This window comes from Triturus cristatus, chromosome 7, assembly GCF_964204655.1.
Source record: "Triturus cristatus chromosome 7, aTriCri1.1, whole genome shotgun sequence".
NCBI lineage: Eukaryota > Metazoa > Chordata > Amphibia > Caudata > Salamandridae > Triturus > Triturus cristatus.
The window spans coordinates 868,822,454-868,841,560 of NC_140590.1; the positions used below are offsets into that span (position 1 = coordinate 868,822,454).

Here is a 19,107-nt window from a genome sequence, read left to right on the forward strand (position 1 = left end):
AATATAAAACTACAGCAAGCATTGGCCACGCGCGCGGCTGCGAGACGCGATATGTGGAGGGGGAGGACGGGGAGGGGGGAGACGGGGAAGGGAGAGAAGCGGGAGTTGGACGTGCGGCCGAGAGACGCGCTCTGTGATGGGAAAGCAGTGCCCACCAGCTGAGGTGACCGTGGTGGGGCTAGGGACTTGGTAGGCAGATCCTGTCCTGCATGAGGCGTGTTTGGCTTCTGGAAGTGCGAGTGAGCCTTGTGCTCCGGTGAGGAAATCTGCGGCCCCGAACAGGAGCCTGTGGAAGGATTTCATAGTTGCGCACTTCAGGCATTGTTGGCAACCAGGTACCATTGGGTACAGCTGGTTCAAGAGATGCCATCCAACTCTAAACCATACCGCCTGCATGAAACTTTGATCAGTGCAAAAAGAAACATTTAATGCATTACGAGGTAGTGCCAAAGGCTGCTGTGCGCTATACCAATACCACAGTCCAACGCTAGCGTGGGGGACAAAAACAAACAGTACTATTTCCGTGAAAGCAGAGGTGCGTGCGCAGCAGCGGAAAAAGTGAAAGCTGCCGGCTGCGCGCATGCACGCTCGCGTGAACGCAAGCGCTAGGCCGTGTGGCAGCACTTTGAAAACCCGTACACTAAATGTCTCGGCCAGACCAGCGCATGCGCTGGATCAGGCGAGACCTAAAAATCACTAGCACGGATAATTTATTGGGGTGTGCCACATCAAAGACTATTGATTTGAATTGACGTCATTTTAGCATTGGCAGTGATGCACACAATTATAAGGGAGCAGAGTGGTAAGTAAAAAAAAACAATCTGTTGGACTCCACCAATCAGATTGGCCACAAGTGAATGAATGCTAATGCTATCATTGTTAAGGCAAGGCTAAACTAACTTTCCTGAAAGTGATTCGCTTCACAAGACTTACCAAATTAATTTATAAATTTAAGATAGATGTATGAGGGTAAAAGTCCTGACATACAGTTAAAAAAATCTATAACAAAGTTCTTCCACATACCTGCATTCCTTCTTGCCCAGAGATTCCAATACCTACATCAGCAGCCTGAATCATACTGACATCATTGGCGCCATCACCTGGTAAGAAAGAATAAGATTACTTTTAAAATGTGACAGGAAATCATTGTAACACACAAAAACATTAGTGACCTATGTCACCAACCAATACTACAAGCTAGCTGCAGAACTTGAGGCCATTTTTTTGTTTCACAATATATCCTGAAAGTGGGCGAATCACCATTCCAGTCTCAATTTCTGGAATATGTTTGGAACAAGTACACAAAAACCCTTGGGTTCAAGCTGCTTGGCTGCTTGAACAGTAAGACGTTGTTTAAAGCATAGCGTGGTCTTCGATGTCTAGAGAGAATGTTTCTAAAGAGGAACAAACCTCATCAGAGGTGTTTGGCATTAAATCAGGTGAAAAACAATGACTTCTATTAGTGCATGCTAGAAACAGAGAGGAATGGGGGAGGGTAGCCAATCACCTTCCCTTCTCAAATGTGGTGAAGTCAAGGCAATCATCAATGTATTCTTTCCAGGATCGGTCCAACGTTGCTGGATTTTATTAAAACCTACATGTCAGTAGTCTTAGCTTTTCAAACAAATCAGACTCCAATTCAACAATGGCAATTATGAAATCTGATGGTACAACCAAGCAAGACGACACTTCATCTGCGGGTCTGCTGTGCCCTATGTTTTAGCAGACCGAAGCTGAAGAAAATCAGATTTCAAAGCATGAGGACTGCAATGGGAGTGATGAAGATACAGAGCAAGTACTGCTTCTGTGAAAATAAGCTATAAATGATAAACTATATGTTATGTAGAGGGCGACTGCACTTGCGGGATTCAAAATCTTTCTTGCTGAAGACATTAAAGCCCAGGAGCACAAATGTAGAAGCAGCGTACTCTGGGTAGTTCAAACACCAGCGACACTCAGAAGAGCTATGATAGCTAAACATGTGTCAGGGGTTGCTTTTATTCATTTCAGGTTGGCTTGGATGGTATTTTACCAATTCAAAGCAGTAATACTGTGCCTAGAGTGGTAAAAGGGTTTTATCCTTTTACAGCCCGGCATGGATGGCAATGTGCTAATCCTATGTTTTGAGATTTCACTGTAGAAATGGCAAATGACGTTGTCCCTTTCTAGCTGAGTGTGGATAGCACTGTGCTGGTACTATGCTTAAAAACTTTGCTAGAAAAACAGACATTTGAGGTGAGCTGTTTCGGAGCCTCGCTAGTGTTGTAGGATGCTCTATACAGGAGCACCTAAACTTGGCAACTACCCAAAGCTGTCTGCTTCTTTTTTTGCATACTTTATGCATTACTCTAACCCTGAAAGGGTATATTATATATGTATATATATATATTACCTACTGGCGGTCGCCAGTAGGTAGTTATAGTTAGGACCACGTTTCCATAGGAAATCCGCAACATTCTATTTTGAATAACTTTGGCGCCGGTCGACGAATCCTCGCGAATTTTTCAAAATAGGTGGGGCGCTACGCTCCGCTCCTACCCTGAAAGTCTCGGGGTGATTCGTCAAGCGGGGGCTGAGATAAAAGGGGGGTCCCAAAACGCGTTTTTCCCATGCATTTTTCCATAGGACCTTTAGACAGGGCTACAGCCCGAACGGCTGAACAGAATTACTAGAAATTTGGCAGAGAGGTAGTCCTCAGGTCAAGGAAGTGCCTTTTGTAGGTTTGGTGTAAATCTGTTCAGTAGATTCTGAGAAAATAGCCTTTAAATCAATATATATCTCTGAGCCAGCTTACGGTGCGCTTACGGTACGCATACCGTACGCGTACGGTGGCGTGCGCGAGCGCGATTCTGATTGGCTGTTACATCTAAGTAAACATTCGAATCGGTCGAAACCAGGAAGCGGCGGCCGCCATTTTCTCTCTCGCACTCTGAGGGGGGGGCTGTAAACAAAGGCAAAAAACATATAAAGGGGCTGTTTAGACAGCGCCCATGCACATAGCCATGTTAGTTGAGTCCTCAAAGATCCCCAAGGCCAAAAACGGTAAATTTTTATTTTTTGAAAATTTCGCCGATTACGCTTACCGTACGCGTACGGTGCGCTTACGCTAAAAATTTTAATAAAAAAAAAAAACACTCTCTGTGCATGGCATATTATTGTCATCACTTACAAATTAAATTTAACAGATTACCTATCACAAGGAAGCGCATAATATGTCCTCCATGTGCGCACTGTGCGTAACGTGGGCACGCGGTGCGCGTAGCGCACTGCGTGCCCACCTTGCGTGTATGACACTAACTGCGTAAAGTGGGCGCGCGGTGCGCGAAGCGCACCGTGCGCGCACGGAACGAACTGCGTTAAGTGGGCGTGCACGCCACGAATGGCGTAAAGTAACTTAGCATTTAAAAAACCGTACAAATTCACTGAAAAAACCATAGTTAGGAATTAGCATTTAAAAAACCTTGCTAATTCAATGAAAAAACCATAGGTTTCACACATGTTATAGTTAGCTGGAAATTTTACTGATAAAAAAACAATGAAATTCCCCCGTTATAGTTACTGTAGGCAACTATAACTCACGCGACCGTAATCCTCTGCTGATGACATATGTGTCTTTATGAAAAAAAAAAATTTGTAAATATGTATAGCTAAAATTTAATGGAAGAAGACATGGGCAAATAAGTGTCTAAATACAGTATTAGCATCAGCAGAGGATTGCGGTCGCGTGAGTTATAGTTGCCTACAGTAACTATAACGGGGGAATTTCATTGTTTTTTTATCAGTAAAATTTCCAGCTAACTATAACATGTGTGAAACCTATGGTTTTTTCATTGAATATATATATATATATATATATATATATATATATATATTAAAGCTCCAAGGTGCCCACAGGCAAGGTTGCACTCATCCAGCAGCACTTCACTTACAAGCGGGTAAAGGACATCACCGCATGCCGGTCTGCAGCTCTCATGTCTCGATTTAAAGCCTGACGCGTTTCTGAGCCTTCGCTCGTCTTCAGAGGCTCGACTTGAGTATGGCGCTTTGACACTCCCACTATTTAAACCATAAACGCCCAGGATTGGGCAAACTCCAATGAGTTTGAACGCACTGCATTGTGGGACTAATAGTCCGTGTCATCTCCCTGTATGGGTGCGTCTCTGCCATTTCACAGCCCTGGATGGGCCCCGGGATGCAGGTGTCCATTGATCCCTCGGCTGCTGCCTCACTTCAGAGGCTCGGCGAATTCCGGCCCCCGTGACCCCCATTTTTCTCGGGGGGGTGCAAACCTTCGCGGCTGGGCTGCCGCGTGTCAATTAAAGCTCCAAGGTGCCCACAGGCAAGGTTGCACTCATCCAGCAGCACTTCACTTACAAGCGGGTAAAGGACATCACCGCATGCCGGTCTGCAGCTCAATGGACACCTGCATCCCGGGGCCCATCCAGGGCTGTGAAATGGCAGAGACGCACCCATACAGGGAGATGACACGGACTATTAGTCCCACAATGCAGTGCGTTCAAACTCATTGGAGTTTGCCCAATCCTGGGCGTTTATGGTTTAAATAGTGGGAGTGTCAAAGCGCCATACTCAAGTCGAGCCTCTGAAGACGAGCGAAGGCTCAGAAACGCGTCAGGCTTTAAATCGAGACATGAGAGCTGCAGACCGGCATGCGGTGATGTCCTTTACCCGCTTGTAAGTGAAGTGCTGCTGGATGAGTGCAACCTTGCCTGTGGGCACCTTGGAGCTTTAATATATATATATATATATATATATATATATATATATATATATATATATATATATATATATATATATATATATATATATATATATATATATATATATATATATATATATATTCACTGAAAAAACCATGGGTTTCACACACTTTATAGTTAGGAATTAGCATTTAAAAAACCTTGCAAATTCAGTGAAAAAACCATGGGTTTCACACATGTTATAGTTAGGAATTAGCATTTAAAAAACCTTGCAAATTCAGTGAAAAAACCATAGGTTTCACACACGTTATAGTTAGCTGGACATTTCACTCGTAAAAAACCAATGAAATTCCCACGTTATAGTTAGTTAAGCTAACTATAACTCGCGCACCCGCAATCCACTGCTGATGACGTCACATATTACATCACTCATGACATGGTCAGTGACATCACTCATGACATCACTGATGACATCTCAAATGACATCACTGATGACATCATCCAGTGAATGTGTATTTGTCTGAAAATTAAATATGTTTTATATATGTATATATCACGGACGATGGAAGAATAAATGGGTATAGAAGTGTCTAAATGGATGATTTGTTTCTGAAAAATTGATTGTATAACTGACTGATTAAGTGTATCTTAGTGAATATATGGCTTACTGAGTAATGTTTAAATATGTAAATATCTGTATCAGTCTCTCACTTTGTGTATAAGTGGCTGCATGGGTTGGTGACCAGCTACATTGGTGTTTATATAGGATATTAGGTGGTTTTTTGAGTATCAGTCTGAGTGTCTGCATGGTTCGGTGGGGGGTATTACGTAGTGCATAGGTGCATGTATGAGTGACTCACTGGTTGTATGTGTTGAAGACAGCATGTGTGCAGGACTGTATGGGTGGATGAGTATGTGTATGGGTGTGTTAGTGAGTGAATGACTGTTTCAATAGTGTCTTTATGAGTAACTACATATGTTTTAAACTAATATATGTGACTATTGGTGTATATAAGTGAGTATATGTGAGAGTGAGAGATTGAAAGAGTTCCTGTATGAATAAGTATGTGTTTCTATAAGTGATTGTTTAAAAGACTAAGTATGTGTAAGTTTCTTTTGAAGTAAGTTTGGTGGTGTGTGTATAACTGTATATGCAAGTAAATTGATGTTTGATTCTTTATTAGCATGAGTGACTATGTGTGTCAGTAACTCTGTGGATGAGTGGCATTGTGTAGCAGGATATATAGGTGTATGAGTACATATGATGAATGAGTACATGTATGAGTGACTGTACAGGACTGTTCGTGAATGTGTGGATGTGTATGTGGATCTTAGAATTACTGAAGAGGTTGTTGTAACTGGTATTGGTATGTCCATTTTTTGGAAAATGTTAGTCTCTATTTTTGAATGTGTGTTTCAAAGGTTATATTAGGGTGAGAGGAGGTCTGCCACTCTGTCACAAGGATGATGTCATCAGTGATGTCATTTGAGATGTCATCAGTGATGTCATGAGTGATGTCACTGACCATGTCATGAGTGATGTAATATGTGACGTCATCAGCAGTGGATTGCGGGTGCGCGAGTTATAGTTAGCTTAACTAACTATAACGTGGGAATTTCATTGGTTTTTTACGAGTGAAATGTCCAGCTAACTATAACGTGTGTGAAACCTATGTTTTTTTCACTGAATTTGCAAGGTTTTTTAAATGCTAATTCCTAACTATAACGTGTGTGAAACCCATGGTTTTTTCACTGAATATATATATATATATATATATATATATACACATACACATATATATATATATACATACATATACACATACATATATATATATATATACATATACACACACACTCACATACACAAATATACGTACACATACATATATATGCATATAGGTGTTGATATAGATGTATGCAAATAAAATAGTGTTGTTCTCTTTGGCAAGTCCTTTCAATTGTAGCAGTTGCAAAGAAGAGAATGGAGGTACAAGGAGAAGAAGAGGTTTGTCCAAAATGAAGCAATATGTTTAAGTCGATAAAATCAGAGGCCATGTTCAAAGTTCAGTTTCTCATCTGTGAAGAGAGCTCCAAGAACAAATCTGCTCCCTAATACTGATCATTAGAGACTAGAGGTCTGGCTAGAGACACCCATTTGACCTCTCTAGTGCCTTTGTCAGACCAGTATATAAAGAATGCTCTCTCTATACTTAGCGATTGATTTCAAAGTACCTGTAAATTGCTGCAGCAACCTGAAGTTCTTAACCACCAGTGAAGCTGGCACTTTCACTGTGTCCGCGTGTGCGGTAGTCCCATATGTGGGACGTAACAGATTTGTGTAGAGCTGTATGGCCTTTCAGCACTGTCTGAATGTAGGTACCTTCACGTCTAGGTCTTAAAGATCTCCTCACATACCAGATTTTGTTTTCTGATGGTTTTGGGTGGATCTTTGATTGAGTGGGTGTACTCGTCATGGAAATGTTTGCTCGCATGTGTGTTTTAGTGGTTAGTGTTGGTTAGAGTGTCTGTCTGTAAAACTAAAAACAATATAACATTGTGTCACAAAACTAATCGTAACAAGAGAAGTGAAAAATCTAGCAACAGTGATTTTCTAACTGAAAAAGGTTTTCACTGGCCATTTAAATGTAAATGGGTGTTGCGAAAATAAAATGTCCTGCCATTCATTTAAGCAAAATGCTTGGATGTCATTGGAAACATGCAAAAATTCGAAATCGAAAGAAACTCAAACCAAGAAAAATGATTAATTGTTACAATTCACAGGTATAAGAACTGCATGAAGTGATTTATATATTTTTCGGTGTTGAAACATAACAAAAGATGGTAGAACTGGCTGTTACTCTCAACTTGTGAAGCATTCTATTGACGCAGCAAGGCACTTACCAATGGAGAGGGTCATGACCTTCATTGTGTCCCGTGCCAGTTTCACCACCATGCTTTTCTGAAGTGGGGTGGCTCGGCAGCACAAGACCGAGCGGCAGCAGCTAGCAAGGGCTAGGAATTTCTTCTCCAAACCACCCTGGAAGATTACGCTCAGCGTCCGCCCATCGATCACTAAGCCAAAGTGTGGGCCACTTGCCATGGGACCCACTGTTGAAGAGTTCTTACGCCACTGGAAAAGGCCTCGCTTCACCTTCTTAGGTTTGCAGAACTTCTTAACCTCTTCAAAAGTGCAGTCAAGTAATGACTCGCAGGTCTCCTGTTCACAAAAGCAAGAGCGTGAAGGCACACATTAGGACAGAGTACAGCAATCAACACAGTCATACACCCAGCTATGCTTTTCTTTGAAGTGACAACACTAAATTAAGAACTTAAATGCACTATTTTACAGATCTTTCTTGCATTTTAATATAGGTCCATAGCCCGCTGCACAAGACTAAACCATTTGTTAAAGGATCTGAATAGGAGTTATTGGCCTGAGCGCCGGGCGAGGCCCTATTATGAGAGAGAGGGCCTTTAACAACTGGTATAGCCCAAGGTAGAAAGGCTATTAGAACATTCCATCCACTGAACGTAGAATGTTCTACATTAAAAAGGGAGAAACAGACAAACATTTGAATGTTGGAGCAGAAGGCTTCTAACAGCCATTATTAGCCCTGAGCCTGGTCTGTAATGGAGGAGCCAACATTCCAATGTTGTAGTATGTGGTGCGTGGGGTAAGAGGTTCCAATGCAGAACAGCATTCCATGGGATAGAATTTGAAACTGTGGACACAACACAATGGTCCTTAGGACCTCAATACATTAGCTAAGCAGCCAACCCACTTTGGGGAGCTGGATTTCAGGAGAGCACTATGGGGTGAAAAATAAGCTGCCATTTAATATGCAAATGTCTTTTTCCTGCAGTTGGTTGGCCCAGTCTACCTTAGAGGAGAAAGGTTCACCTTTAAGCTACTTTATTTCAAAAGACTGCTTGATGGATTGATGGCTTGATGATGGGTGGAAAATCGCCTGAAAAAGACTGGTGAGGAGTCGGCATACTTTTTTACATCAAATCTGTTACATGATAAAAAGTCCGCTTTCTCAAAATTAATTTTAATGTACGATGTTATTGTGCCAACATGTGTTTTGCAATACTATTGCTTCTTCAAGGCTTAAATTCAATACAAATGAATTATTCCAATTGTATCTGCATAGGCGTCAGACCTATTACACGAGTCACTGAAGTCTGAATGGTATCATGGGCTCAAACAACTCAACTCAGATGCCTTAAGAAACCACAGCATGCAGAATCACAGCTGAATCAATTAATTTAAAGTTTATCTTCCTTTCAATTGAATAAACAACGCCCACGGGACAGACTCCTGACTCGGGGATTAATTGTAAATATTGACAGTAACATATGTATGGAAGCCAAAAGTACACACTACTGTAGAGTTCTTCAAGACTTACTAGGCTCTCATTGGTCAGATCCCTTATTTCAGAAAAATGATGTCCTTTCAGCAAATTATGGAAAGCAGTTGACTAGTACTGACATTTTGCAATATTGGTTTGCAATAGAGTTTGAGATTTAAAACGACTGTGGTTTGTGCATTAAAACAGCCAAACATGATAGGCTGAATAATGCATCCAGGGGGGAATTCATAAGGTAGATTAAAATCCCTCTATGCCATGGTCTCCGGACAATCTATACCCTGTTGCTTTTCAAGTGCATGATTCACTGCCACAGGCATCCATGCCTGTTTGAACATCCACTTCAGGCAATATTTTATACAGATGGCAGGTGCCAAGGGGCTCTAAACGTTGACATATTTCTGCTCTCCTCTACTGACCTCGGGCTCCTGACCTGCATGGAATGATTCTTAATGTGCATAATGTTGTAGGATGGAATTGAAGGCTGGGTCAAACCGGGTCCTTTATGCCCTCAAAATGGCTGCTAATGATCACCTGCAGAAAAGGCTCTACTGAAGACAGAAAGAACTGTGCAGGATCTGCGTGCTACACCTCAGCACGGATGACATCCAAGAAACCATGTGGTTGGCAAAAAGCCAGGCTGCACAGTTTGTTCAAACACAACACCATAGTGTTATGTTGACCAGCAACAGAACAATCAAGGAACTAAGCTGCAGTCAATAGAAGGCTTTATGCGCCCTCGGGCATCGGCGGGGCAGAGAAGACAGGCTTCTTATATTTTTGCATGGCGAAAAGATAGGAAATGAAATGACCCTACAAGATGGATTCCGGCACCGATTGTGAATATGCCTGTATTCTTCCATTGTGGAATTCATGGCAGGGTTTAATTTTTCGATTTCTAGAAGGCAGCAGGTTTTTCGTATTACCTCCAGAACTGTACGAGTGGCTAGAGCTGCAGGGCTGACTTCAAAAGGGGACGAAAAACGAGCATGCGTGGGAGACAACGATGCCAGGCACGTTTCTCTTTCTTGCACAAAATACTGTTTGCAAACTTTATGTGATCTCTGTCCAATTCTGAAAGTAATGCTGCAAACAGCTGAAGTCATGCTGTAGAGAATGTACCGAAGACCTGATGTCTCTGTGCCCAGGAGGTGTCAACGTTAAAAAAGAAAATAATATTTGAAGAAACTTAGATAACAAAAAAGTAATACAACTGACTAAAAAACAACAGGTGCAGTTACTTAAATTGGGGTGAAGGTCCTTTTGGCGGTTATGCGCTGAGTTGCTTGTGAAGATCATAGTTTGTGGGCCTCCGACACTCCTTTTCTATACACTTTATGCCTGATGCAGAAGTGCCTCGCTGGCCCTGCTTTCTCTGAGAACACACCTTGTATTCCGTGTTGATGGTGAAGACGGTATCACTCTGGTCCAGCAGCTTGCAGGAGTACGCTATGTTGACTGCTGTTTCCTGCTTGTCTCCTGTCAGCACCCAGACCTGTATCCCAGCTTCTCTCAGAGAGGCAATGGTATCCGGAACCCCATCTTGCAGCCGATCCTCAATACCAGTGGCACCTTATTAACAGGAGAGCAAAGAAAAATCACAGTATTTTTACAGGTCACTACTTTACCTTACATGCCCAAAATTCTCTCTTCAAAGCACAGTCCCCTTGATGTCAACCAATCAAACAGCAAAACCACCCTATGAGCTACATGCATTCATTCAAATGATTCCAGACTGAGCGACCACAAGTAGAGCAAGTAACTGGACCACCGCTCAATTCATCCTCGCTGTCAATCTTCAAAAGTTTGTGTCTAGAACCTTCATTACTGAACAGATGTGCACTTTGTTTATCCTATAGTTTTATAAAAATGAAATACCTTATAAGTTTATCATAAATACACAGATACAAATGTCTACTCAAACACCCATTCTAGAGCCATTGACCACTCAAACATATGGTAAAGTAAGTCTCTAAGAATGCCACACAACCAGCTCACACACCACCTCACAGCACACTTGTTTCTTGATCTATCTCAAATGGGAACTCTGAATCGAAGGCACAGTGCTCAACAGGACAGCATCTTTCCCTTCCGCTTTCATACTCTTCAGACACCTACAAGATAATATCTGGGAACCCCGAAGGCTCTTCAGTCTGCCCACTGCTTTTGAATTTCTACATGCTACCACGGGAAACTGTGATATGTTCCTCTACTTACACGTTGCAACCATGCAGATGGCAATGTAGAATGTTCAAAAATAACAATTTTCCATTGAGATGACAAGCATCCCTAATTGTCGTCACATGGGGAACAGCTGGATAGACAGAAACCATATAAAATTCCACCCCAGCAGTGCAGGTATCACATATGCAGGAGCAAGTTGACCCCATACCCAACTGTCTTGGCCAGTCACCTTAGGCAACTTCATCCACAACAGTGACCTATCTTGGAATAATCACAGACTCTGACCTATTCTTAGAATCCATCATCAACAAATTAGTCAAAACATGCCACTTATACCTCCTCACCTTGGGTTGTATTCACTCATTGCTGTCAAACTCACAAAAGGCATTGACTTAATAATCCTACTCCTGTCATAAATGGGCAGCGCGGACTCACTCCTTGACCTCCATCACATCCAAACCAGAGGACTGAAATGTGTGCGAAACAGTTGCCCGATTTCCTTTATACATGCATCCATGAGAACTCATTACCCGATCATGCTGCCTTACACTTTCCTAGAAATAGACCAATGGCGCAAGTTTGTGGCACTCTGCATTATGCACTAACCATAACATGGAATCCATACAAGCACCAAACTACTCTAAAAACCATCTTCATTCCACAAGACAAGGAATGATTAAGTGGAGATGGAGAAAATGCAAATCTCATACCTAGGAAGAAAGAAAAGGCATAACAGTGCATGCAGTCACTTAGACACAAAGGAGATAAACAGTGACAGTCCTAAAGCCTGGACTATAGCAAGCACAAAGATTGTAAGAACCGATGTCCACCCGCTTTACAACAATTCTACAACTTATCAGGCATGATAAAACCTTGAAGGGAGCACAAGTTAAATAGTGAATACTAGACAAATGCCCTTATACGCACAAATCCATGAAGTCTAGAGACCAGACCTTCAACTAAGCAGGACACAGTAGGAAAAATCTATCCCATATTCCTAACAACAAGGTAAAACGAGAGATTCCTCTCCCTCACGCGCAGCTACTCAGACTGAGGCTCTCTCCCGCAAACATATAACTGTCTACACCCACTAGTGTCATCAACAGTCACTCATAACTCACTGATATGGGTTAGTGACCTGATTGAAAGAGCAAACTCCTCTCTGAAATCAAACACTTGTAAAAAGCCTCATGTTCTCATCCAACAGAGTCAGACACAAGCAGAGCTGCACATGACCCTCATGAGAAACCAGTGAAGAACATCTGGCAGCTGCCCTCGCTTTACGCTCACTGTATGTTACTCAACAATTGATCACAGTGTGCAAATAATATTGACGTATATTCAAGCTGTGACTTGATTATGTCATCCAACTTATTAGGCACCCACTGCACAAGCAGATGGGGAGGGGGTGGAGGGACACATACTGCCACATCAAGAAGTCCATGGAGAAAGGGATTTTTGATCATGAAGAATATAGCAAAGCTCCCATGTGTAGGAGTGCCTTTGGGGTTAAACTTCTCAGAATGTGGTGTTAGATTAGCAGTACCTTCTGGGGCATGCTGGGGTAAAAACATTTGTTGAGCTAACATTCATTTCATTGTATACCACTGACTAGAACTGAGATAACAATAGTTTTAACTGACAGGCCACCTTAAGCTATCCAACACTAAATCCAGGATATTGGCTTAATTTCACTCTGCGGTGGTTGTATCTCTGCCCCACTGTCAACTGAAAGAAGCATCCTCTCATAATGATGTTTGAAAATGAGATCCCTTTCCAGTTGTGTACAAGTTGATTTTGACCATGGCAATGTAGTAAAATGCAAATTGGTATCTTCCCAGAACATCCTTGACAGACATCTTACTTACTTACCAAGTAATGTCAGTTTGGTCTCAAGATGCTGTGCTGTATCCATCAGAAGTTCCTCCCTGTTGTCAATTGCAGCCTCAGCTTCCTGGCGGTAATTGGACCATCTCTGAAAGTCAGCTTCACTCAAAACCTGCGAAAGATAGAAAAATAAATCAGTGAACTCAACCAAGACAAAATTTAAAAGAATATTTCTCCAGCAGTTCAAACCCCAGTGTATCTGTTCCTAGGGAAGTCACAAATGAATTATGTTTCAATATAAACTGGTGCTAAAATATTTTGCATCAGCGCGGCTTGCCCAATAGTGGCATCTCCACCCTATGACAGACTGCATTAAGATAATCTGAGGAATCAGACGTTTCCAGGGCCTCGTGTCTACGATTTTCATAAACTGGCACTTTTCAAGCCTCTTAGCATTATCAGATGGCATAAGTGAAACTTTTAGGTTTAAAAATAAAAATGAAACTTGGAAATAGGCAAATGAATAAACAAAGTAACATTAACTATATCTCAAATCACTGCCTGTGGCAACGGCATTTCCAAGTATTCATGCAGCTCGACAAGGAATATTGTAAAATAATCAATCTCTGGAAATGTGTGGCATTTTTGTATGCATTCGACATATTGGTTTCCTGGTGACTTCTAGAGTTCTTCTATGAGAGCATGCGTCTGGAAAGCATTGAAGATTTGTTGGAAAATAAAGCACAAAAAATTGGTGAATGTTAACTGAGTGGTGAGCGTATCATCGGGTCAAACTCAGCCACCTAGGCATAGGCAGGCAAGATAAACAAACATCTGATGTCAAGCATCAAATATGTGCCAGTACCTCACCAACAAGCCTACCCCACAAACTGGCAAATGTGCTTTACATGCACTTCTCTCAGAAAGCAAGAGTCCCCATAAGTCTCAATTAGGGAAAGGGCTAGTTAGTTGAGACCGGTGGGCTACATTAATCCGCAGAACTCAAACCATTTTTAATATGTAAGATGAGATAAAAAGGACACAGAGTACAATGGAGCAGCTGGGGTGGTTTATGGGCAGGACTCTCTAACTGTTCTAAGATAACACAAGCACCACAAACCACGTCTCGCCTACCTTCTTAGCGATGCACAGCGTCCGCAGACCATCACGAGCATACCAATCCAGGTGCTTCTGTGTCCTGGACTGCACGTAAGCCATCTTCTTCTGGTCATCAACATTACCTAAAAATATCCACATGCCTGAGCATTTCTATTAAGCCTTCAAGTCACATCTATTCACAAACACCAGAACTTGTCACAGCAGCCAGAGTGGAGGATGAGAAATTAACCACCTCACAGTAGATGTATGAATGTAAGATTCTAATAGTTTAGGGCAAAGCTAGGATTTACTTGCCTCACTTCTCTGTCTCTCTCTTTGATGAATGAAGTAGTATACAAAGTGTTCCCAAAATCTCCCCTGCGTCACAGCAAAGAGAAGTGTTTGATGAACAGCAGTGAAACTACAGGATCTTTAAGTGAAAGTGCTAATTGTACCAACACTTTGTACACTGTGTGAGATTGTATTATGTGCAGAGCTTGTGAGGATGAGCTGCATTGTGAGAAATGTAGACTAAACAAATGTGTTGAACTCTATAGCAGGCCCGCTTGTGGCAGTTTCTGTGTCAAACCCCCTTCTTTCCACCCCCCCATTAATGTGACTCACACAGGAGAGGAGAGAAATGTTTGTGCTAAAGTCTTTTATTTCCCATGCCCAATGTGCTGAAAATGCCAAAATGTACACTAGCTATGACTGAAGCTTCTTAAATTTGGACTCTAATGTGCTAAAGCCAGTGAGTGTGCGACCACTGCACACAGATCACCTTACCAAAATTACTCATGAAAATGGCAGAAACTCACTTGGGCACACAAACTAAAAATAAAAAAATCAAAAAAAAATCACTTCTATCCTGAACTGTCCCCAAAGACTTACATTTTGCAGTAAGATGTACGATTAATGCGTACAGTATATCCATGTCAAGAACGCAATTGTTACTGATTTGGTCCCCGAGTATTTAGCTTCTGCCTCTAGACATGAGGTCTGCTTGGACCATACATTTAGAAGGTTGATCCTCTCACTGGCTACAAGCACTACAGAGAACTCCAGGCACCGGCTGCATGAGCAGCAGAATACGGATGTGGCACTGTTTCACCAAGAGCATCAGGAGACAGGCCTGTGCAGTGCGCGTAGGCGCTTTATCCGCTAGGAGACCTAGCTCCAAGACTATTTGAACCATTTTAGGTTTCTCTTTATAATACAAAAGAGAGAGAAAAAGGCAATAGCAAACACAGTTTAATCTAACTCTGAAATTCAGAAACATTAATGAACTTATTTTGTTGTTCCCTGAAATAAATATATTAATCCATGTTGAATTTAGTTTTGGCAAATATTTTGTCTTTAACTCGGTCTCTAGAAATAGAGGTGGACAACTGGGCTCACGAGTCACAACTATGAATTCGTGGAAAATTAAACCATAACAATGACTAAAAGAAGGAATATCATACTTACAGCGTGAAGGATCCTCCAGCAGGTCCATGATGACGGAGTCGGCCCCCTTGGTGTACACGATGATCTCCTGTGTGATAGGATGGCGCACCACCACGGACATCCGCTTTCTGACAGAGTCAAAGCCCAGGGTGTATAGGAGCTCAAAGGTGAGCAGGGTACCCTGAGGCAGCCTCACCGTCACCTGCTCTGGGGTACGGGACACCAGGGTAAAGCTGTAGGCCCGGGCAGCGTGCACGAGCGCAGCTTCATCGGGGCTCTCGGCCTCATAGCAGAACTCGGACTCCAGCTGCGCCTCGCAGACAGCTGCATTGGCCTCATCCAGGGAGGGCTCCGCGCTGCTGGTGCCACTCTTGCTGCAGGAGTCCCGCTCGCTGCTGCTCGAGCCCGCTCTCTCCGCCAAGCTGGAGGAAGACGCGCTGTCTTTGGCTGAAGGGTTGCTGTTCACTGGAGTTACTATATTGGTCTTTTGGGACAAGGTAGTTCTTGTGCCGGATAAGGAGGGAGTAGAGGACTGGCTGAGACGCAACTGCTTCAGCTTTTGGAACAACTGCTGGAACTTCACCATTGAGGTCCTCGATTTCAGCAGTGATGGTTCTGTCACCTGGAAAAAGACAGCAAAGGAGGACATTACAGTTCAAAATACCAGAGGACTGAAGGAAACTACGGCTATATGAAGTAAGCTTGTAACAGGTCGTAAACCCTCCGATTCTGTGAATCAGAGGGTTTTGTGGCAAGGAAAAAGCTTTTTTAAATGCACTAAATACATTTATTACTCAGAAAATGTTTACAGAATCACAAAATGCGTTAAGAAATGGTTGTGAATTCAGTTTTTTAAATATTTCGTGTCTTGGGTGTCCCTTCCAACTCTCTCGTTCTCTCTCTCTCTCTCTCTCTCTCTCTCTCTCTCTCTCTCTCTCTCGTCTGCTACTGTAATTCCACTTGCAAATGATTGATAAGTTACTAACCGCCTAGTTGGGGGGGCAACTCACTCCTCCCCTTTGTAATCCGGGGTGATCGCTTCAGGGGCAGTAGGCTGCGGTTTAGGGAACCACTGCCAACTCCCAATGACATTTTCAATCTTAAAACACAAAATATTGACTCTCTCTCTAACATCGCGAGATGACACCCTTAGAAGAATATGGCAGCCCTTCATAGACCTGCTGACTAAGGAATTCAGAGAACTAACTTGTCCTCGTTATCTTTGGCTACTCCGCCCAGCTGAACCCGATTCCACTCAGCCAGAAGCTTGATTACACACAATTCAATCATTTCCCCAGTTAGGTCTGATCATTCCATTGAAGGTACTTGGTCGGGCGGGAGGGAGAGGGGGGGTGTTAGGGATGATTATAAGGAGATGGAGAAAATGCCAATCTCATACCTAGGAAGAAAGAAAAGGCATAACATGGCATGCAGTCACCTAGACACAAAGGAGATGAACAGTGACAGTCCTAAAGCCTGGACTATAGCAAGCACAGAAAGATTGTAAGAACCGATGTCCACCCGCTTTACAACAATTCTACAGCTTATCAGGCATGATAAAACCTTGGAGGGAGCACAAGTTAAATAGGGAATACTAGACAAATGCCCTTATACGCACAAATCCATGAAGTCTAGAGACCAGACCTTCAACTAACCAGGACACAGTAGGAAAAATCTATCCCATATTCCTAACAACAAGGTAAAACGAGAGATTCCTCCCCTCACGTGCACCTACTCAGACTGAGGCTCTCTCCCGCAAACATATAACTGTCTACACCCACTAGTGTCATCAACAGTCAGTCATAACTCACTGATATGGGTTAGTGACATGACTGAAAGAGCTAACTGCTCTCTGAAATCAAACGCTTGTAAAAAGCCTCATGTTCTCATCCAACAGAGTCAGACACAAGCATCCATCCATGGTTCTTTCTTCTGTTTGTTTTAAAATTTCTCAAAATCGGAAGTTGCATTATTACGTGTCATATTAGAGAGATGTTCTCGCAATGTAAGCTCCTTTTTTGTTTCTATTTAGCAACAATAAAACAGATTTAAACATAAAAAACGAAATAAAGACGTCCAATTCCTTTACAACATAGATCACATTTGAGAAGAGTTGTGGGCAATGTATGGACACAAATTCCTCAGCAATTAATCTAGAAATGTGCAACTTAGTTGGTTGGGGCTGACACTCGAAAATCTGCATCCTTGCAAAGGCCAGACACTCCCAGTAACACCCCACAAATGTATTATCTGGAACAGCCACCAAGGAATTCTTTAGACATTATTAACCTTAAAAGACAAATCTGTAACCTTCACACAATTTCCTTTCTTTAAGTAAATTCTTAAAACACCAATGATCTACCCTACAACCAAAATAATTCCTAGAGTGATTTCAATCTTGGGAAATTGAGGAATCATTTAGAAATGATCTGCACTCAGTGGAAATGGATGAAATTCTTAAACCCAGAGCCAGAAAAATATAGAATTTCGCTCCGGTTTTTCTTCTGTACGGATTCAATCTGAAACCCCATGGCCGCCCTTAAGCCAATCTATAACCATGAGCTGTCCAAGGACATACGTACCCGTTGTCTGGGTTCTGTCGCGGTTGACACAACAACAGTGTTGCAGATAGCTAGCGCCAAGAAGAAGTCTCCAATGGCAGAGTTCAGGGCGCCGCTGCCTGCTGATCTTGTAGGTTTCAGCCCCTCAATATGAACAGCTGCATCTCTCACCTTCTCCAAAAGCATGCGGTCTGGGGTCACGTCCTTTTCCTAAAGGGCACGGGAAAAAGATATGAATTGTCAGAGCACCAAATGCCAACAGATTTTGGAATAATGGTTTCCGGTTACAATACAGCGAGACCTGATGTTTTGGAATTTTTTATGGGTTAGCCAGAATTCTGATTGTTCGTTCACCAATACAAGTGCCCGCTAACTTGTCCATAACTGCACACCCAAGCAGGGCCGGACTGGCCGTAGCGGGCACCGGGCGTTTCCCCGGTGGGCCACCAGGGTGAGGGCTGGTTTTGTTACCAGGGGGCCGGGAATTTTGCCCCCCTATAACAAAATCGGCCAAAACCAGCCTTAGCAAACAGCTCGACCGTATCCCCCCTGGCTCCCAGGGGGCCGGCCGAGCCGCTTGCCAGGGCCGGTTTCGGTTCCCAGTCCGGCCCTGCACCCAAGGTACAGGCACGAACAAGACCACTGAAGTGAGTCTTTAGGCTTCATTTGTTAAGCTCTCTTTTTTTCTATGTGTTTTGATTAATCTATCTATCTGCGAATAACTTTCTTTTTTAAGTGCATATGCTCTAGGTAGTCATCACTCTCTTCTTTGAGTTATACTGTTTCCTTACTAATTGTTGTGGTTTTCTTTTTTTGTCTGGTTGTTTTATTGCTTGTGGGGGCTTCAACCTGGACCAATAGCATTGTTTGCACAATGCAAATAAGAAAAAAAAGAATAAA

At 42.6% G+C, this 19,107-nt stretch overlaps 1 protein-coding gene across 2 annotated transcripts in view; it reads right to left on the reverse strand.

Annotated features, from left to right (window-relative positions):
* The window catches only part of ATP10B (ATPase phospholipid transporting 10B (putative)), a 443,815-nt gene that overhangs the window by 34,791 nt on the left and 389,917 nt on the right, over nt 1-19,107 (reverse strand). For both annotated transcript variants that reach the window (XM_085617824.1, XM_085617825.1), the window contains 7 exons: nt 18,229-18,417; nt 15,668-16,268; nt 14,237-14,343; nt 13,148-13,274; nt 10,479-10,663; nt 7,623-7,938; nt 1,024-1,100 (listed from right to left, as the gene is read on the reverse strand). In XM_085617824.1, coding sequence (XP_085473950.1) covers nt 1,024-1,100; nt 7,623-7,938; nt 10,479-10,663; nt 13,148-13,274; nt 14,237-14,343; nt 15,668-16,268; nt 18,229-18,417 — 1,602 coding nt within the window. The remainder of the gene's footprint in view (nt 1-1,023; nt 1,101-7,622; nt 7,939-10,478; nt 10,664-13,147; nt 13,275-14,236; nt 14,344-15,667; nt 16,269-18,228; nt 18,418-19,107) is intronic.